A 22,712-nucleotide genomic window follows, 5' to 3' on the forward strand; every position below is an offset into this window, starting at 1 on the left:
GACCGGTGCCTCCATTTTCAGGCACTTTACTCCCTTGAGCAGCCACGTATTTAACCTGTGTTGAGTGCAAGTGTAAATCTTGATGTATTTCACAGTGGAGAACCCTTTCCAGCAGAAAGGAAGAGATGAAGTGAAACAATAACAGAAACTTCAGTTACTGCCTGAGATCTGCTGTACCAATGAAGCAATTAAAATGATGCCACTTAACAGTTTATGCACTTGCAAAGAATGAGTTCAGCAGATTGCTATGGCTATGAAGAAAAATGTAAAAGCAGTCATTTAAATGTTTTGATTATTGGGTCTGCTGAAGCACTAGTTCATGAAATGACCACTCTTCTGCAAGTGAAACAAATCACTTTTCACTTAGAAGAGATCTCAGGAGCGTCTCAGTGAACTGATTAGTCATCGTTATCTGACATAAGAAGTATTTCTCCTTGTAGCAGTAATGGTGGAGTCATACTGATTGCTAGTGGAGATAACAAAAATTTTTGAGATAGACCAGCATCTGAACGAAGGTAGCTGGTATCCTTTCTCACCTTACATTATTCTTATTATTCTTTTGATGACTGATACCAAACCCATCATTTTCAGCTAGTCTAAGCAAATACATTAAGAATGAATTTGTAAGTAAGGTTGCTTTCCTTTTTGTGATGGTTTCATTCTGGCATAGTCAGAGCACATTGACACAGCTGTGTGAGAAGGCAGCAATGGTAACACTGGTTTGGGTCTATTCCGTGACTGGTAGCATCTGTTTGATGACTTGCTAAAGGATTTCAACTGTCAGAGCTGTCAATCCGACACCTTTGATGAGCAGTAAAATAAATGTTCTACCAGGAACTGTTCATTTTTTCTCCTGCTTTTGATTTACTTGACTCTTTGCGTCCTTGCCGATAACTACTAGCAAGGCTAATGCATTATAAGCTCTGAAAAGTGAAGCAAGCGGCTGTCATTTTTTGCACAACAGATGTTCCTGATCAGGAATCAGACAAAGGATCTCATCACTCTTCCTCTGAGCAATTTAATTTGTCTGTTCCATGGCACACCAGCCACCTCCTATCTAGTGACTGATGTGCCCAAGTCCTACTTCATTTCAGGATCAGTTCCTTTAATCTTACAGAATTATTAAGTTTTTTTCTGTGCCAGGGCAAAGAGAGCGGAAAAAAGGAAATTGCTTCATTGCTTACGTTGTCACCAATGATGCATCATAATGAAAAATAGCAAAGGCCTATTTCAAAAGTAGGAAACCCAAGTACTACATTTTAAGAGAACTAGAAAGTACTCTATGAACACTTTTTTAAAAAAGAAATAACAATATAGATTTAATGACGTTTCTTTAGAAGTTTTAAGACTCAGAGGTAGGAATAAACAGTACAACCCATCAGATTCTTGGGATGCAGCTTAGCAGCATGGAAAAATTTATATACTTTTAAGAAAAGATGTTGCTGTGGATCCAGTTCTCCACTTCTTAATCATGCAAATTGTCTGAAATGAGTTATTATTGGTGGTGTTACTCTCTTTTCCATTTAGTTTGATGCTTAGTTTAGTTGCTGCTGTTTTGTACTGATGGATGGGTACTGCTGGAGGTGTAAATTCTGTATTTATTCTATAGTTTGTTTCTCAGTTATTCTGCCAAAGACTTGCTGGAAGGGAGAGGCAAGGGAAGGTGGCCTTATCTTGTGTTTTTGGTCAGCCCAGCACAGAAACAGCAGCTGCTGCTGACAGTACAAACAGGACTGTCTGTGGTCACAGTCCCAGCTGTCAGTCCTGATAAATGAGCACAGTGTATTTGAGGAGCTCATGGTTGTCCATCAATGGCAGAAAGAGAAGCCACTCATGTGACCTCTTTTTTGAATTGACAGGTTGACAGGACAGAAGTGATTCGAACCTGTATAAATCCCGTCTTCTCCAAGCTGTTCACGGTGGACTTCTATTTTGAAGAGGTGCAGCGATTGCGGTTTGAAGTCCATGACATTAGCAGCAATCACAACGGGCTGAAGGAAGCAGATTTTCTCGGTGGCATGGAGTGCACTCTTGGACAAGTAAGTGTCACTGCCATTTTCCCCCTTCGTTGCTCATTTTTTTGTATATATATATGAAATATGTTGCTTTGTTGACTGACTGATGGGTGAGATTTGTCATTCATGGCGAAATTCTTCATCAGTGCTTTGAATGGGGTAACTGACAACTTCTGCTGGTTTGTTTTACTACTGTAGTACAGCTTCAAGTCAGCCAGTGCTTATAGGAAATGGAGCATCAGTGATTGGCCTTGGACAGTGAAAGCTGATGCTCATTAGACCAGCATTGGAAAATAGACTGATTTAGGAGAAAGTTGTTGTTCCTAACATTATATGGGATTTACAGCAAGTTCCAAGTCCAAGAAACACTTAAAAATATACTTTATTCTCATGAGGTAGTGCCTCGTGATGTGGCAAATAGAGAGATAGGGTTGGATTCATCTCCCTGACTCTCAGTCATCCAAAAGTTAGGTGTCTAGACTAAGTTACTCTTCTGATTTCCATCTTTGGTTCAGTGGAGAGAAACAGACAGTTCCAACAATTGATTCATTCTGAGACACCTATCATAGATTAGGATAAATTGTCTTCAGGAGATACCCGTCTTTCCTCATAAGTTGTCAAGAGAGTCTAGACAGCTGGCTTAGGGGAGATACTTAACTTTTTCGATTACTAAACTTAAGGGTGACGAGTCCTACCCACAAGATCAATATCTAGAGGTCATCAGAGCCAACTCTGTAGTGCATTCCCATACTGCTGACTGGTAGCACCCTACAGGGTCCCAGGTATCATAGTTTATTTCAGACTCGCAAAGTTTTTGTCATGCACGGTTTCACAACACAGATTGCTGCTCTGTCCATAATGGCAATGCCAAGTTTCACTGAGCTGAATATAAATTTGCTTTCCATGCTGTGGTAACTTGTGTGCCAAGAGCAGGAAGGCTTTTGTTTAGATTCTCCTTTGCAGTGCTTCCACATAAGTTTGTATTCTGAACATGATAGCTTGTCATGGAAGATTTTGCAATGCTTTTGTTTCCTGTCTTCTCACCTTTTGTTGCTCCTCCCTCAGCCCCACCACACCTGAATCACTTTGATTTTCTTACCAAAGCTATTGTGCCAAACATGCTGGATGAGGAAAAGTCCTCTCAGACAGAGAAATAATATGAAATATATGTATTTACTAAATTGGAAGCTCAAAATAAAGATGCTGGTATTTTGGATATTTACAGTGCACTATAAAGTCTGTTCCTTTTGACAGAATTCCTGTGGTCTTAATCAATGAAAATAAGCCATCCTATAACACCAAGGGGAATGGGAAACAAAGCAAAATGTTATTATAATGTTCTTCTCACTTAATTGGCTTGAAAAAGAAGGGGGAAAAAATGTCACTGCTGCTGCCTGTAGCATAAATGTCTTTATAATGATTTGATCTCTATAAATAGCACACAGCTGGGTTGGTTGCAGTGTGATTTTAATGGTAACCAAGAAAAAATAACAGTGTGAATTCTGTTCATAGTAATGTAGCCTGGAGGACTCTGTACTTAGACTTTTTTTAGTGGTGTTCCCTCCCCCCCTTTTCTAGTTTTTAACCTTTTTTCAATTTAAAACTGATTTTAAATCCCCCCCCAAAATAGTAGCACTGGAATTGTCATCCAAGTAAAGCCTTTGTGAAAATCCTGCAGCACAGGCTGTACATATGGAGCTTTACAGTCTTGCTTAGCTGTATGTTGTAATTACAACATTTTTTTAATGATGATAATAGACCCATGGCTTTTCTTGAGATAATTTTGACATGAGTTTGCTTTTCTACATTACTTTAATGCCTGAATAAAAGAGAATTTTGTGTGAGAGTGTGTACCTGCTTCCCAACTCACTTTCCCATTGCAAGTAGGTCTTGTCTGAGACATCCAGGAAGGTTGTAGATTTTTAGGCATACTCTGAAAGACTGATGCCCTTCCCACCCCCCATAAAAGTGTCAACTTCTATTGCTCTATTACCTAATAGTAATCTCTATTACTTCTATTGCTCTCTCTATTACCTAATAGTTGATCTCTAAGAGATTCACTGCTACCTGTACCTGTTTGTAGATCATCACTTAGATGTGTGGTAAACCTGCATGTTTACCCAAATCATGTAATACTTGTATTCAAACCAAAATTAGTAGGAATAATAAATGCTGGGAAAGACAATAGCACAATTATACAGTAAGCTCACAGAGAGGAGTGTCTTTTCTCTTTATTCTGATCTCAGTCCCACATGTAGCCTACCCAATAGGTATTTGTTTGTCAGAAATTTGGGGTCTTGGTGCAAATGACGAAAAATGGGTTCCTTTGGAAGGTGTCCCTAATCTCCTTCCAAATGTTTTAATAAATCTGTGTTCCAGGAGTGTGATAAAGTCAGTGGCTTATAGGTTGTTAGATCCTGAGCCATACACTGTTCAGAGACATCCCACTGGATTTTCAGCAGGATTTATTTATACTGCTCTTGCCAGGACAAGTGAATTCTGTGCCTCTGCTGGTAAATACTGTGGTTGGCAGCATCCTGGCATGCAGTCAGTCATACCTGGATGTGAAGAGCAGATTTGTCAACAGGAATTTCCAGTGCCACAGCATTTAAACACAGTAGAACAAATGGTTATAGATAGATACCTGATGAGTGTAGTTACATAAATATCAGCATGCTAAATAGAGACATTTCCTCAAAGTGATTTGTTTGGTCCATCACACTTAAAAGTCACCCTTTCAAACAAAACAATAGCAGATTATCTCTTGAAGGGTTTGACAGGAGGAGGCTTAGTGTGAGGTGTTATGGGGGGATTTTTGTGTGTGTTTTTAAGTACTACAATGCTGTTCCTTCTACTGAGAAAGGCTCTTTCAGTTTCCCAGCTTCTTGAGTGTCCTGGTAATGTGCAGATTGGCAGAATATTAACAAATTCTCTACAGTTTAATTGTTAAATTGTTTAATTAAAGTGACATTGTTAAATGGTAGGTTAAGGTGCATAGCTAAAAACTGTACTTTTTAAAAATATGTTATTATATTTCATTTTGCATTTTATTTCTAATTAAATGCATAAAACTAATATCTAATAATACCAGGGTGTAACAATTAAGTTGTACAGTCATATGGTAGCTATTTAAGCAAGGAAACTGTATGTGTTTTGCTTGTAACCTCACAAGAATTATTCTTAAGTGGGAGCATATTTGTGAAATCAGATTCATAGAATCCCAACAGGGTTTGGTTGGAAAGGTCCTTAAAGACCATCTAATTCCAACTCCCATGCCATGGGCAGGGACACCTTCCACTAGACCAGGTTGCTCCAAGCCTCATCCGTCCTGGCGTTGAACACTTCCAGCAATGGGGCATCCACAACTTCTCTGGGCAACCTGTTCCAATGGGTCACCACCCTCATAGTGAAATTAGTTCTAATATCTAGTCTAAATCCACTCTCTTTCAGTTTAAAGTCATCACCCCTTGTCCTGTCACTCCATGCTTTTGTAAGAAGTCCCTTTCCATCTCTCTTGTAGCCCCCTTTAGGTATGGGAAGGTGCTCTGAGGTTGCCCCAGAACCTTCTCTTCTCCAGGCTGAACCCCAACTCTCTCAGCCTGTCTCCATGAGGAGAGGTGCTCCAGCCCTCTGACCACCGCTCCATGGCACTCTTCTGGAGACCCAAAACTGGATGCATTGCTCCAGGTGGTGTGTCTGGAACAAATCCTTAGTGGGGCTTACTTGAAGTACCACAAAAGGAAGCGGCATAGACATTTGGGAATGTGTACTCTTCCTGTTCAAATCATAAAGTAATTTAAGTGAAGAGGTATCCCTGGAGTCTCCAGTTCAATCTGCTGCTCAAAACGGATTAGAGCAGATTGCTCAGGGGCTTGTCTAGTCCAGTCTTGAATGTCTCCAAGGATGAAGCTATCACAGCCTCTCTGGGTTTTGTCCTAGTGTTTGGCACCCTCACAATGGTGATGGCTTCCTCTGCGTAAGCAGAGTCATAATGAGCCCTCACTCCTGTATCACGTGGAAACATTTGCAAACACTTTTAGTAGCTTTCAAGTGGCAAAAGAAAGCCTGGATTTGCAAAGTAAAAATAACCAGAGCAGAGATGACTTAGTTTTAGCTGGTCTTGCTTAGGGAGGAAGGCAGTAATATCAGCCTTCTTGAGCTGCTGCTGTAGATGACAGCTCTCATTGGTTGGAGTGGGAGTGTTGTGGTAGAGCAGTGGTTTGGCATTGTGATTTCTGCTTCAGCAGAAATGGCTTGGGACGCTCCATCAGGCTGTGCATCTGCCCACTAATCTTCTAACTCTTTGATTCACTCTAAATAGTTGCTCTTCTTTGCACTGGCACTGGCAAACGGAGGCACCTGCACAGCTTTGTAGTGATAGGCAGTGAAATCACAACCAGTAATATTTTAGTTGGGGTGTCCCTCTGTAAAGGTGACTTCTTGCTGTCCTACAGGTGCTTTAGATGCTATGAATCAGTTTATGCCTGGTCATGGTTTTATGGATGTTGTCTGTAACTATGGAGAGTAGATTCTTCCCTTTCTCTTTTCTCTTTGTTTTTCTCTTGCCTCTTCCTTGTTCCTAGGAAAAGTCTTCAGGCACTCCATTCACCCAGACTAATCACCTCCAACTGAATCCCCATGTAATCACTGAGGGTTTTGTATTTCTGTTGCTTTTTGGCTCACAAAATCTGTGATTGTTTGAATGTCAGGAGATAGATTGATTTTTATTTGATAGGTTTATGTATGTGAAAAAAAAACAGTGAGGAAAAATATTAGATGGAAAAGCACAGTCAGAAATTTAACAGTCTGATTTTCGTGGTATTCAACAGTGGTAGTGTGGTGGTTTGACCTTGACTGGGGTGCATGGTGTAGAATATCCCTTTTGTTAATTTGGGTGAGCTGGCCTCCCAGGATCTTCCTCATCCCCAGCCCCCTGATGAGGGGGAAATGTTGAGAGACAGTACTGATGCTGTGCCAGCCCTGCTCAGCAGTAGCCAAACCCTGGTGTGTTATCAACACCTTTCCAGCTACCAATGCACAGCACAGACCTGTGAGGGCTGCTGTGGGGAAATGAACCCAATACAGACAGCAAAACCCCAAATCCATGTCCTATTCTGCTTATATGTTAGTGCCTTCATATGTCATGAGCTTCTAAAGCTCTGTTATTGGAACCATTCAGATTTATATTCCATTAATTTTATAGAACATTGAAATTGCATCATTTAGTACAGTAAGGGCTCAAACTTTCTAATACCCAAAGTTAACTTCTTAACCACACAGTAAATAAGTATCAGGTGGGTGGCTTAGAAAGACTTTTTATCTCTGAAGTTTCACCCAGAAATTTTAGTCTGTTCTTTTCACGAAAACTATTTCAATGAATAGCCATTTTCTGATGAGAACTAAACAAACTCACATTGCCAAGACATTCTTAATTACTGCTCAGCTGTGCATGCAACGTCATTAAATTGTGGGAACCAGTGAAGTTTTTATTTCTTAAATGCTGTGAACCACCCCAGCTCTGTGGGTTGGGTTATTCTCTGTGACATATTTTGTGGGAATAGCTTTTGTGGCTTTTCTTCCATTACTTAACCATGGCTGGACTTTGCTATTTTCAAATTTGGGATTCCATTCCTTGTTTAGTTTCTTTTAATTTACAGAAGTGTTAAAATATTGTTACTCTGTTATTTGCTCAACTAGTAACAGAAGAGAACTGCAGAGATGGAAATCTTTTCCTGTCAAGAACATTTTCAAGTATTATTCTGAGACTTAAAATTACCCATACACACATTTGTGTACAAATTGGATTGAAAATCTTCCTTCTTGGTAATGAGCATAATTGTTTCTCATGTGCTTTTAATAATATATGTCATGAGCAGATTATGCACTTGAAAAAGATGACTGATTATTAGTTCAATTTCAGCCATTGCAAATCCCCTTGCTCTTGAATTAGAGAAAGGCTAAAAGAGTCATGATTGCACCTGAATTAATTAAACTGAAACAGGTCGCAGGAGAATATTTGTTTAACAGACTGTTGATGGCTTCTGTGGTGCAAAAGACACAGGACCAGTTTTTTCAAGGTATTTGAATTCCTAAATCTCATTAGATGTCTGTGTGCCTCCTTAGGTATCTAGGTACCTTTAAATACTTGGCCTTTGATCTCCTCCAAATGAAGTTACTCAATTCATTAGTGGGATGAATAATGTATTTTATTAGATGTGAATGTCATTTTCTACCCGCACTGACTCAGAGCAGAAGCAAATAATGAACACAGTACTCTCCCTAACTTTGCCTAACCCTTTCAGCACCTCAGTTATCTGCAGGATGCTCTTGGTTTGCCATTGCAGCATGATCTCTGAAGCTGCAAGATTTTCTGTTCTAGATGAATCTTGCTATAGTTAATGAAATTTCTTGCACAGTTTGTACTGCTTTGTTTTTGCATGCTTTATCTTTTAGTATGAATTACTGTAGCAGTCTTTAGAAAAGTAATTTAAAATTTAGTTTGCTATTATCACGAGATATTATTATGACTAATTCTAAAAGGGCTGCTACTCTACACACTAATTAAATTCAAAGACCTTTTAAGCTATTGATAAGATATTTCCTGTAATAACATTATTCCTCTTGTGATAGACGTATCTTTTTTTCTCAGTGTTCTGTTTTGATTGACTATTTTCAGGTACAGGTCTTTAACAAAGGGAGAGGTATAATTCAGCTGTAAATAGACTTTGAGCTGAACAATACTATAGCAAACAAAAGAAATCTTGAAGAATGGTGAGTATGGTACAGAAAGAATCATATGTACAGAGAGGATAATTATAGCACTAAAACTGGCTCTACCAAGGAACAAGAATTCTGTGAGCAGTTAGACAGAACGAAACTTTCTTCACTGGAGACCTGTACATCTGAACTCGTTCTCTTGAAGTGATTTCTCGGTATCTGTGATGCATTCCCCAAACCTTTTTGTCCATGAGAGTGGAGTGCGGTCACCAGCATTTACGTAACCTCTGGTCTCTCTTCATGTTGAAATGTAGTGTGCTTGGTGCATCTGCAACTATGTGCCACCATTCACAAAAATTATTTGGTGGGTTCAAAAGCAGCTGGGGGATAGATAGCAAGATAAACACAAGCACATCAGAGTTGTATAAATCATGCTTTGTCACAAACCAGGCTAAAGAGCAATGCATGAAGTAGGAGAAAGAGTTTTTACACTGTGAGGCAGAGTTACTTCTGCTCCCTGTGGTTTCTTTCATTATTCACCTGTACAGGTGAAATGCCATTAAGGTCTGACATTATGTTTGTGGGTGTTTAGAGGCGTAACAGTATCTGACTTGAGTGGATTATAGTAAGAGTGCACTAATATTTTAATTTACAAGCTTCAGAATACATTTTACAAATGTTAAATCTCCAATCATTTGTCTAGTCACTCTGGTTGCATCATTCCACTTACAGCAATATCATGAAAGTATTGCTGTCCTTCATTTGGGAGGCTTTGTAACAGTGAAAAAAAGTGCTTTAAAGGTTGTACTTTTATGCTAGAAGGGAGGAGCTTAAGAGACATGTGGCATAACTGGCAAATACTTTTGATATGGTTATGTCCCAAGTTTTATCTACCACAGAATCCTTCCCTTGCTGTGCATCAAGGATTAAAAGGATTTTGTGAATATAGTCAAGTCATTTTAATTATATATGTTAAAATCCCCACCCAAACTTGGCAAGATACCAGTTGCTTTACCTATTAAATTGTTACTGTCTCAACCGATGAGTTTTTATCACTTCTCTCATTCTCTCCCCTATCTCGCTGGGGTGGAGTAAAGCAGTGACTGTGTGGGGCTTAGCAGCTGGCTGGGGTTAAACAATGACATAAGGGTTGGTGAAAGATTTGAGACATGTTTTTTTGAAAGAGTACGATCTCTACTTTTCTTTCCTTGATATATCAACATGGTTCTAGGGGATGCTGTTAGAAAAACACTCTGTTTCTGTATGTACCACTGCTGTTTGGGGGGAGATTGCTTCTCCAGGATCCAGGTATGTTTACCACCAAGGGCTCTGCACTTTAATGTATTTGATCATGAAGATTCAGTCTGTGTAAAAGGCATTTGGATCAAGGGAAAAATGCTATTAAACTGTGCCTAGGTGCTCTTTGCAGTCCTGAAAAGAGTTAGGTTGGCTAGAAGAAAGCTGAGCAACTATGAAAGTCCATATAACAGGAATAACACATCTGGGACAAGAATTAACACAGAGGTGCTAGGAAATAAAAGTTAGTTCTCTGGCTATCCCAGCTAGCAAGGAAGAGATACAAAGACTTCTTCAAGTTGTGTACTATTGTGATTGAGGGAAATTCGTGCTTAATCTGTCTGTGTAAATAACTAAATTTGGGGTTCCTGTAAGAAAGTCCAGTGTGCAGAAGAAGACAATCCAAATAAAGAATTTGCAACACTTGACCTCTGGCTCAGGGTGGTACCTTGCAAGCTGAATCAATGCTGTTGAAATAACCTGGTTAAAAAGCCATATTGAAATCTTGTTTTCCACTCAATTTATGAGTGTTGGGAATTCTGTATGGTATTTTTGAAAGTTATCCCTATATTTGGTTAAGAAAGGACCACCTAGAGAAAGGTATTTTAGAAGTTTCTTAAACAAGCCAGGTAAAACAAGTCATTATATTTCACATCTCATCTTACACAATGCTGATTAGTCACGACTCAGGCATAGGAGAGAGCAAACCTTCATCAGATTCCTTGTCTCTCAGTGACTGCTGAGCAATGCTCGGTACACAGCTGGTGTCAGTGCCTTGGTGCTTTTATCTAGAGTTTTGCATCTGTTCATACTTTCAAAATAATGGAAAAAAAAAAGTGCAAAGCCTCTTTTAGGTATTCTAAATTGGAAGTAGGATCAAATGGAGATGTGAATCCAGATTTCTCTACAGTAATATTGAGCGTCTGTCGTTAACCTGTAAGGGCTTGTATGTAATAAGGAAAATTAAGATCATCTCAAAGGGAATTTCTCACTTCCATCTCACCACAGGGCTGACATCCCTTATCACTGCAGACCAGAAATCTAGTTGAGATGATGTTCTGTTGAGATGGTTGGATATTTGATAAACAAGAGTAACTTCATATCCATATCCTTCCTCTCAGAAATGGAGCAGTGGCTTTTACATTCTGTTCTTATTTCCACCTTGTGCAAACACATTCAGTATGATGTTTTATTGGACATGTGGTGCTCTTAGGCCAGAACTGGGTAGTAGTTTGTATGTAGCTGAAAATGAACTTGACTTCACTTCTCTTAGTCTCACCTCTTAAATCTCTGAGGTCTGGTCTTTGTATGAGAGGCACACTGAGCACTAAAAAGCATTGTTGTTGTTTAACCCCAGCTGGCAACTAAGCACCATGCAGTTGCTTGTTTACACCCGCCTTGCCCCATCCCTGCCACAGTGGGGAGGAGAATCAGAAAGAAAAGACAAACTTCATGGGTTGAGATAAGAACAGTTTAATAATTGAAATAAAATTTTATTTATTATAACAATACCTGTAATGAAAAGGAGAGGGAGAGAGGAAAGTAAAACCCAAGAGAAGGAAGTGATACATAGTACAATCAGTTACCACCTGATGACTGATGCCCAGCCCATCCCTTAGCAGCAATCAGCAGCTCTCAGCCAACTCTCCCCAGTTTATATACTGAACATGGCAGTGTACAGTATGAAATATCCTTTGGCTCGTTCACGTCAGCCATCCTGGCTATCCTCCCTCCTGGCTTTTTGTGCACCTCCTCTCTGGCAAAGCATGGGAAACTGAAAGGTCCTTGATACAGAGTAAAGCACTACTAGCAACAACCAAAACGTCAGTGTGTTATCAACATTATTCTCATACTAAATCCAAAACACAGCCTGTACCATCTACAAAGAAGAAAATTATTCCAGCCTCAACAAGGACCATTTTCTACATCCTTTTGTTCACTGGTAGGTCATTTTTCTAATAAAATGTTCATGAAAATGCATGTTCTGGAAATGTAATTGAGGTTTACTAGGGCTGAACTCAGTTCTAATATTTGTGTTTTAGAAAGAAGAGAGACATTTACTTTCTGCACTTCTTCCCATCAGTTTTGGATGAAACTTTTTTCTCTGAAGCAGGAGTTTTAAATTGCAAGGTTTTGAAGTCAGGGTCAAGATGAAGACTCCTGACAAATGAAAGACCTATGGTCAATTACTTTCTTCTAAGACATTTTGCTAGCTCAGCTGTCTCTGTAACTCTGAACTAAGACTAATGCTTGCTAGTCCCTCAAGTTATCATTGTTTAGGATTTGCTGTTTGACAATCAGGTCAGCAAATGCTTTGTATAATAATGTTCAGAAGATTTGCATTGAGATGTTAACAGAAATGTGATAGGTAATTGATGGCAGCTTCCATAGAAGTCGTTCTTTTAACCAGTGAGAACTATTTTGTACAGTGCATGAACAAAAAAGTCAATTTACTGCTATGGAAAATAGACTTCTTTACAGTTATTGCAATTACAATTACCGTTTGAGGCAGTGATGTTGGCACATTGTTGCCAGATGGAGGATTGTTCTTAGTGGCCACTTAATTAACAGCTGGTAAACACTTGCACCCAAATACCCATATTCACATGTGCAGAGAGCTCACTGGGTCAGAACGATGCTTCTGGCTTAGAGAGCGAGTGTTACTAATGCAGTCTGCTAATGAGAACGTCAGAGTAAATTATCCCCTCTGGAACTGCGAGCCGTCTATCTGCCACCTGCACAGGAGCTCCCAAGCTGTGCAACGCCTCATGAAAGCTGTGACCCTTTGGAAGGCAGCAAAGGGAGCTGGAAAAGTTTGGGTAGCTCAGGGGGAGAAGTCCTGCTGTCTCTAAAGGAGGCTGCTGAAGGATGGGTTCCCACCCAAGTTCTTTCTCATACCATGGCTATCTATATGTAAGATGTCTGGACAGGTTTCTAGTAGACAACACCCACAGCTTTCATTGGAAAAATTTAATGTATTTTACAAAGTTGCCTGTGCATCTTGGGGAAGGAGGGAGAGCCCATGGAGATAAATGGACCCTGCTCCTCAGCTGCCATAATTCATTATCTGGCTGGTACAGAACTCATAATTTAATTATGTATTAAGAATAATCTGTCATATTTCTGTATTGCCTCCTATCTGAGAATCTCAAACACGATTTTTTAAATTGCATCTCACAGTTCACAGAAGTGTAATGATTTGTACTTGAACCTGTTTAGATGGCAAGAAAATAGATGTAGGGATGATTTAAAAGGTCACAGCAAACAGTATTTCCAAGATTCTAGGGAAGAAAAAGAACTTCTAAATCCTAGCAATACTGTCATCTTACTTGTAGTTCTGTCTGTTGCTGCCACTGGCCAACACTAGAGTTGAAATCCAAAAGTTAGTTTGGAAAATTGAGTGAGATGTTGGCAACAGATGGCATTATGGAAGGCAGTCCAAAAAGGAGTGTCAAATTATTCATTTAAGTAATAGCCAGCTGCAAAAATGCAGCTGGCAATCTGAAATGGTCCTATTATGAACATTAGTTAACAGTACCATGGTCTTAAAATAAGGTAAATGTTATTCTGGAGTGTATCAGCCTTGCAATGAAAAGCTCTTCTTGCTTCTCATGGGAAGGACCAGGGCTATTATGCCCAATTTTGAGCATTATTCTTGGAGTGTTTATGAGCCAGTCCATGAAGGCTCATCAAAGAGCAGAGAGAATGGTTTGAGGGCTAGGAAATTTGGTCAAGAAGGAAAGATAGGACAAACTCAGGTCAGGTAGTAAAGAAGACTGTGGGGAGTTGGTAATAGTCTTCAGATACAAAGATTGCCCAAAAAAAGGAAAAAAGATTGTTTCACCTATTCATGGTGCATTAGATAGAAGTAATGGACTTAAATTGCAGAGAATTGGATTAGCTGTTAGGAAAATACATTTACGTAAGGATAATGAATACAGTAATAAATTTCCAGAGGAAAGTGTGTTTCCCTCTGCCTCTGGATGTCTTTAAGAACTGATTAGACACACCCCTGTCAGCTATAACTGCAATAGGAACAAGAAGCTGGTCACGGTGATTCCAGATGTGCTGTCCTGTCATATGGTGGTTCTCCTATCTCACATTTAAAACCTGTTTAAAACTTGCTTCTGTCTTGCTGCTTGTATTGCAACTGTAGCTGAGGATAATCTGAGGCGCAGCTTTTGCTTTTCTGTTCAGTTCAGCAAATTGATGGGCCAAACATGTTTCTCCACAGTGATGTTAGGCTAGCATGTGCATCCAATTCACTCCTGTCTCACAGCACCTTTTTTGCCTGGCTGCAACTTTGCATTACTCACACTCCTCCAGTTCTGGCCATGACCTACTGATGTGGTTTATTGCTGAAATATGTATGATGTCCAGGACTCTCATTGAGGGCTTGGAACTCTCCTTGTCACTTTGTGATTACCTTTCTTTTACAACTAGTATTTCGGCATATTTTGCCAAAGAAGTCTATTTGTGGATCATTTCCATCAGCTGTCTGGATGAAGTTGTCCAAGTACTGTTGGATGTGGAAAGGTGGAAAGGACTACTACTAGTAGAAAAGCCACTTTCAAGAGGTTAGGGTTTTTCTTAGGACACAATCAATCTTTTGCTCAGTATCTGCACAGCACAATCCTACTACAGTTTTGTCAGATTACAAATAATACTGTGATTTCTAAGCAGTGTTTGAGTTACCTTTACATCTGTCTACATTTGGAAGTTTTCCAATTAAAAAATAAATAAATTCATATAGTATTAACTTTACTAGTGACTAACACACTGGGTCATCACTATAGCTTAGCAGTTCTGCATTATTGTAAGGTTTATTCCTTTTCTAATACTTTTGCTGGTCTGGTTTTAAATGTTTCAAAATCGTAAGAAAATGCTAGTTATTATTGATATGGAAAATAACATCTTTTGTCAGGGTTCCTCTGATGCCATTTATTTGAAGAACATTTATAATTTGGTTAATGACCAAGTTCATTTTGCTGAGTTCTAGGGGAGATCTGGTACCTGGTAAGCAAAGGAGATGATTTTGGAACTGGAATATGGGGCAGCTTGCTTGCTTCTTCCCTGAATTTAGAGTTGCTGATATTTTGAAATAGAATAAATGCCTTCTCATTTTAAATGGACTTCAGTTTCCTATAAAAATAAATGAGTTTTGGAGGTATCTGATAGATTTGCTGTGTACAGCTCTCTTCTTATTGTCTTTTAAGTCTGCTTAAATCTTACTTCTGTCCTCTGTCACCATCATTGCAATATTAAGGAAATGCTATGTGTTTCTCACTATTCTGTTTGATGCAGTGAATTGTGTTCTCCCCATTCTGCTTCACCCCAGCTGCTTGTTTTGTCCCTCCATTGCATCCTGTGCAGGCTTCCTGGGGGACCTTTCCTGTTGGTTGTGGTCTTACTGTGTTAACTCCGATCATGGATTGAGAAAGCACCTTGATATGAAAAGAAAAAAAGAAAAAAAAAAGCAACATAAGATTGAAATCACAATAAACCATGTATTTACTACACATTCTACTTATTTTTCCCTTTGTTTTTATTTTTGTGCAGATTGTTTCTCAGAGGAAGCTCTCCAAGTCCTTACTCAAACATGGCAACACAGCAGGAAAGTCATCTATAACAGTAAGTCAGTCTTAAATATGCTTTTGTTTTCCAATTATTTAGAAATATCTAATGTGACTAATTCTCTCTAAAAGCATCCTGCTAAGCCATCAGAACAACCCTTGACTGAGAAATGTATTTAAATTGTTTATTTGACGACTGGTACTGTTTCTAACAAATGCTTGTTTCAAGGAAATGGCAACAAATAATGTATGATTTGTACATAAGCCACAATACTTACTACTAGTACTTTTAAGGTACTTGGATGACAGCAAGTAACTTCTGCTGCTTGAATACTTTTAGTTGAAGGACTGGAACCTGCAGAATTTTTACCTGCCTTGAGACGTGAAGGAGCCTCATCTTTCTTTTCCCTTGGGCTTTTTCAAGTTTCTTAGGAAAAAAGAAAGGGAAAAAAAAATTTTGATGAGATTAGTTTTAGATGTGTTGTAATGCAACTAAGAACTGGATTGTTATAGCCCCATGTGTATCCTGAAATCTGAAAATTAGTGTATTACCTCTCTTTTTCTGTGCTGGCTTGCTTGGGAGATCAATCTTGTCTGCGCTGAACCTGGCATGCTTGTGACATTTGCAGCTCTGCATTAAGATGAAGGCTATAATAAAAGATTCTGCTTTGGGGATCTCTGCTCTGTTGCATCATGAGATTGAGAAGGAATTTTTCCCTTAATGTGCGATTTGCCAGATGGATTTCTTCTGGCTTGATTGTTTGGATATTTTTTCTGCCTTCAGCCACAAAAGAGACAGCAGGCTATGAGATACTTTTTGAGAGCCCAGGGAGTTTGATTTCTTAGATGTCTTCCTTGGTGCTTGGCTGGGAATTGATTTGCTTAAATGCATACAGTAAACTTGGTTTTGGTCTGGGGTTGGAAAGGAGTTCCCCACTCATCTGGCTGAATAGAACCAGGAAAGAGTTTTGTTCCCTAAATAACTTGGTGTGGTTTGCCTGCTGGGATAAACCAGGCATACTTCATCTCGCCCATCCCTGTGGTGTTCTGGACCTCCCTTCTGTTCTTCTTTGAGGAACACCAAAGAGTTTTGTCTTGTGAAAACATAAATGCTCTAGTACAACTAAAATTATTAGGCTTGTTAGTGGAGTGTTCTGGCAAAAATTAAATCACTGTGTTAAACAGAAGATGAGAGAAAATGAGTAAATAGTCCCTGCTGGCCTCACACTGGATGATAACCATGAAATATGGACCTTAATTACATGCTTTGGCTTCTGGCCAGCAATACTAAAGAGCAAGTTGACTTTACTTGAATGGGAGAAAACGGAACCCAGACAAAAAATACTGTGTGAAAAGTTTTTTGTCTCAACAGAATAATTTAAAACTGATTATTTATCATTATTTCTGGATCTAGGGACATACCATGTGTCTGTCAAGTATGGAAGTTAGAAATACTAGTTTCCTAACTCATTCAGTGTAGTGAATTATGAGTTTTCATAGGATTTTGAAAGTTCCTATCTTAGCAAGTTTTGCTGGAATTTTATTAGCCCTTTAACTGTGTAATGCCTCATCCACACAATCTTATAATATGGCTGTGGGAAGAAACAGAACATTGTTCATCTTCTCCAGCCAGAAGTCTGTAAACCTTTATAAGAGTGGGTTCATTATTTTCAGTTAAAAATACTTGCGAAATTTGGTGTGCAAATTCCAGAGCACTGTTGGTCATACACAGCCTAACCAGATCTTTTAAACCATCAGACTACATGGAAGAGAAATGTGTCAGACTCTATGGGCCAAATTTCCAGCAAGCTGATGTTTGCCTGGAAGATGTTACACACCACATATGTGCCTGTGTGATGGTACTTTAATGCCCAGTTAAGCATCTGCGCCTCTGTGTGACTGCGAGTATTTTGCATGGAGAAACACCACAGCTCATTGCTGTGAGGTGTCACAGCCAGAATGGTCTCAACTCAGGGAATTTTACTTAATTTTATTAATTGCCAGTCAAAGTAAAGTTTTAACTACAGAGAAACAAATTAGACAAAAAAAATCCTCTTAGGGAAAATACTTTTCCTACCCTTTCCCTGTACTCCACTTCTGACACCTCTCCTGCCTCCTTCATGGTCTTCACTCCCTTTGCCTTCACTTCATGTTGTGCTCAGTCCCTTTGATGAGGTGCTGTGTGACACAGGTCAGGATCAGAAAACAGTGATATTTTTTTTGCTGCTATTTGAGGTTTTTTTCACTCATTTTCTTAGCTCTGCTCTGGGCTTACACGCAGGCCACAGACCCTTCAGGGGCATCTCTGCTCCAGCATGTGCCTTACCTGAGGGTATACACACTCAGAGGTGCCTCCTCCAGCATGGAGCACTTCCTTCAAAGAGTGAATCTCCAGCTGTGTCCCCACAGCATTCCTTTCTCCATGCCTCCTCCTGGATCTTCTTTAGGGTGGTCTCACAGGCCTCCTACCTCTCCTTCCTTTGTGTCTCTTGCCTCTGGCAGCTGCTGCCCTTTCTGAAATAGGTTCACAAGAGGTGCTATATGCACCTCTGACGGGTTGATGTTTTGGGGTGCAGTTGGTAGCTGCTGCCAAGCCAGTTTGACAAGTTGTTGGGGTGTCCCTGCAGCTCCCCAAGGACTTCAAATGATGGAGACACAGCCTCTCTGGGAAGCTGGCATGACTGCTGTGTGTGTGGTAATGTACATAAAACACCCAAGAAATAGGTTCTTTTGGGAGATTTAATACCTGGGGAGAAGATGTACAACAGGGAAAAAAGTTTTAAAGCTGTCAAATAGAATATAATGTGGTTTGTTTCAAAGAATATTTTTCACTGAGAAATCCCAGGTTTGGTTAAATGGCTTACTTAGGAAACTAGTTTAGTTGGTTTTTTTGGGTTTTTTTAATGTTGCATAGCACAGTGACTGGCATCATTATTGACATAGCTTACACCATCTGAAAGAATCATGCTGCATTATTTTAGAATTACATTGCTTCTCACTCCATCTACAGCAAATTGTTTTGCCAGTTGTAGAAAAATTATACCAGGAGAACTTTCCTGCTGTAGATGTGCCTTTTGTGACAACTAATACCAGGTGACTTCACTCCTTTTTTCATTTATCTTGCCAAATGATGCTGAAGCAGCATAAAAATAATTGGGCTTTAGACCCAAGTAATACAACTCTTGTAGAGCATTTTTTGTCCCCTTGGACACTGTGAGATTGTGGAATTCTCTGTTTTCCACTCTGTGGAGGAGTACTTGGTCAGAGGAAAGGGATGCCTGGTGGATGTTGATGTCTGTCCATTGACAGGTGATTGACAAGGCATAGTCACATGACACAAAGTGATTCAGGTTTCTGGGCTGACCGAGGTGATGCCCTTCCTGACAGCAAAGAGAAACACATTAACTTGTTGCACACTTCAGTTTCCTAAATGGGGTCTGCAGTCTTCACACACTGAAAAATGGCGTCGTTCTCCCCTTCCATTACACCATGCACAGCTCAAATGTAGCTTTCCATTTAGGTGATCGCTGAGGAATTGTCTGGCAATGATGACTACGTTGAACTTTCATTCAGTGCACGGAAATTGGATGACAAGGTAAGCTGCTTGATATTAACCTTTCTGAAAGATATAAGAATGCCTGCAAATATAATTTGATGAGATTTTCCATGACATATATTTTTGCCTTGTGTTATTAAACACATCAGGGTTTTCAGATGAATGTTCACAATGAGGCTTTCCTTGAGTTGCGAAGTAATTAAAAAAAAAAACTCAAGGGAATCTAATTAAAACCAAGACAAGTTAATTACACTACAACCAAGACAATTTAATTATGTAAAATGCCACAGATCAGAAGTGTTTAGAGAAGTGAACTTTCTGTAAGTAGTCAATGATGTTATCGTTGAAGTTTTCTAAAATACAGCTAGAAAACTTTGTAACAGCTCAGTCATGATACATGTTTTGTTCAACAAAATGTAGCTCAAATGTGAGAAAAAGACTTGCATGTTTGTTAAAAACTTTTTTCCTCTTCAGGAAGAAAACTCTCCACTGACTCAAACACTACTCAACTTTGTAAGGAGTATCTCTTTCTGAAAAGATCTGTTATTGTTTAGCATTTACTTATAATAAGCATCTCAAACAACCCACAGCCCAAGAAAACCTGATGACTGTTTGTACCACTCTCTGTTATTTCAGTGTAATAGCAGGCATAGAATTCTTTGAGGTATACAGTCCCTTCTTTTATATGAAAGTGCTTCTAATTAGAAGCATATGGCAGGACTATGCAAAGGTTTAGGTTTGTGATGCCCCAAGTGTGTTCTTGTAAACATCTGACCTGTGAGTAGCTTAAAATCAAATCAGCAAGACTACTTTTGGATACATATACATCAGGTTTTCAAAATTGCGTTGTAACTTACGAAAAATATTTTCAGTTGAAACTACTGGAAAATCTCAGGCAAGCAGAAAGTACACAGAAAGATAAATAGTACTGGCATATAACTTTAAAATAAACTTGATAAAACATATAAAATTTTACTGTGCTCAGGATCATTAACAATCATAAATGATCAGGATGTGAATTTGCTTCTCATCTGAAAGATAAATTACTTTTTTCTTTCAGAGTTGCTGAAGTCTTAGTGGTTTTGAGTTGCATAATTTATTTAGGTGTCAAAATGTAAACTTAACAACCTTTCTTTAGACAGATATCTGTAGAAGTAATTCCCAGACTTGTACACAAGTTTCTTCCTGTTCCATATGCTGTTACATCTAGGAAAAAGGAAAGGACATGAACAACACAATAAGACTGTATTTAGTCATTGCTTTTCCACAAATGCAAACTCTAATCTGCTTTAAATATTAGGCTTCTAGCACTTGTTGGTATAAATTAAAAGGATACTGCCAGAGAGCAATTCCAAGCCAGATCAGTGTTGTCTGGGCAACAGTTTGAGAGTGATTGAAACACTTTATGGGGATAAGGTGAGAGGGATCAGTCTGAAATGTTGCGACAGTATTGTCATTTTTGCCATTTTAACATGTCCAGTCAAAGTGGGCTTCATCTAATAAAAAATTCCTGGATGATGCAGTGTGCAAGTCAAGCAGTGACTCATCATGTCTTACCTGAATCCAAATTCCTGTCTTCAAATGATGCAAATCTCTGGAAGCCTATTGCGTTGAAAGAAGTCTTTCAGTTTCCTCCAGCTAAAGGTGTAGCTCTAAACCTCGCTGAAGCTTGGTTTACTTCTTCTGTAAGAAAAGTGTATGGCTTATAATGAACTTTGACATCATTAAATGCAAGGTACTATTAGTAATTATTTTTATTAAGGTTTGAAATTACTTAAATTGCATAGTTCAGCCATTGGTGAAAAAAATGAGTGCTCTGATGTCACAAAAAGGAAAAAAAAATCAAAGAATTGAGAAGATCCCATTTTGTAAAATCCTAAGCATGGTTTTGTATGCCTCTCCCTACTCAGAGAAGTGAACATCTGAGTAGAGATGTAACGTCAGAGAAACCAACTGAGGGTTGAAACTGGCCTTGGAGTCTCCTGAAAGACAGAAGAAGCCTCTGGAAGCAGTCACTCATGCTCTGCTATGGGGTCACCTTTGTTAGCCATGAGGCTCATGCACTAGCTGTGGGAGTGGCAGAAGACAAATAGAATCCTAATGTCTCACAACTTGTGAATAAAGGAAGGGGTGGGGGGACATCAGGTATATGCTGACAGGATTAAAAAAAAAAAAATTATTTCCATCCATTACCATCTTGAATGGACAGGAATATTCTTCCTTCATTCCTTAAAGAAGATCCTTGAAAGAGGATCCAGATTGGTGACCTTAAGTGTACGCATTTCCTACAATAAAGAAAAATATGTGGACAACACATTTTTGGAAAATTAAACAGAAATTGTTGCTATGATATAACAGGCAGGATATGTTTGTTGCATGTTTTTTACTCTCTTGACATAAAACTGCAAGAATTTTAGAGAAGCTACAAAACAAGCCTAATCATTTTTTCTACTGGAGTGGCTGAAACATTCAGTGAAAAATTATAGGAAAATGACAGATGTGAGAGTTTCCTTTAGTTAACTGACTTAGCAGAAATAACCATTATATTTTTTATTACAGTGCTTATTTGGAAGGTATAACTGCATTTTCATGTTTTATTGAAACCCTGTCAGCTTAAATGGCACCTCTTTGTTTCAAGAGATCCACTGAGAATACTTCACCGTGGAACAATAACTTTTGTAAAGGTTTTATTGCATTAATAGCTGTGTCACAATTACCATAACAAGCAGCTACATTTTTTATGATAGCTATAATAAATTATGAGCACTGAGGCAGGCAAAATTCTCTTCTGAGAGAAGCAGTTACCATTGTTTGGGAAAGATTCTCCAGCAAATATCTGCAAAATACAAGCTAATATTGCTTTTATACATAGTTCCGTAGTAGTAGTTAGACTACTACCAAAAAAAATCCTCAAATGCCCTGTTTAGCTGTTGAATAGTATTCAAAGTTTTAGTCTTTTGGCTGCTTCAGCCCTTTTTTAAGGGATCTTTGACTTGATCCCCAAACCTGAATTTTATGAATTGTTGTGCTCTGAAAATTAATCTACTAAAAATGTGTCAAAGTAGGTTCTTAGAAACAGATCTATCTAAATTTTTTAAGTTTAGGCCATGTACTTGTGTTATCACTGTGTAAGTGCTGCACATCCTGGAAGAACGATGTGCATTATACCACTAGCAAATATATTACATTAATCATTTAAATCATATTAAAATAACACAATATATTGCTGCTATTCTTCTTTCAGATGGTATTCTTGTGAGATAATGCAAAGCTATTAGATTCAGCATAACAACCAAAGAAGTGTTAATTGTGAAAGCAAATGTTTCTTCAGCTTATCATTTTTTACTTCTTACAAAACACTTTCAATATAGAAGGATTTTTTTGTTTGTACCTCCGTTCTGAAAGTAATTAGGCTTTGTTTTTGCATTGAAGGAGGAGTGATATAAGGCACTTGTATCTTTCCCTTTATGTGGTATTACCTTGGTAGTTAAAACCAGGTATTAAAAATTATTTCCTTTGTGCCGATGTGCTGTTGTAGCTTTATGATACTCAGCT

The 22,712-nt window shown here is 38.8% G+C and overlaps 1 protein-coding gene across 3 annotated transcripts in view; it reads left to right on the top strand.

Annotated features, from left to right (window-relative positions):
* The window catches only part of CPNE4 (copine 4), a 230,188-nt gene that overhangs the window by 117,104 nt on the left and 90,372 nt on the right, over positions 1–22,712 (top strand). For all 3 annotated transcript variants that reach the window (XM_042043748.1, XM_042043746.1, XM_042043747.1), the window contains 3 exons: positions 1,860–2,039; positions 15,588–15,659; positions 19,122–19,196. In XM_042043748.1, the coding sequence (XP_041899682.1) occupies positions 1,860–2,039; positions 15,588–15,659; positions 19,122–19,196 (327 nt within the window). The remainder of the gene's footprint in view (positions 1–1,859; positions 2,040–15,587; positions 15,660–19,121; positions 19,197–22,712) is intronic.

This window comes from Corvus kubaryi, unplaced genomic scaffold, assembly GCF_017639235.1.
Source record: "Corvus kubaryi isolate FWS band 111438036 unplaced genomic scaffold, C.kubaryi_AGA036_p1.0 37398, whole genome shotgun sequence".
Taxonomy (NCBI): Eukaryota; Metazoa; Chordata; class Aves; order Passeriformes; family Corvidae; genus Corvus; species Corvus kubaryi.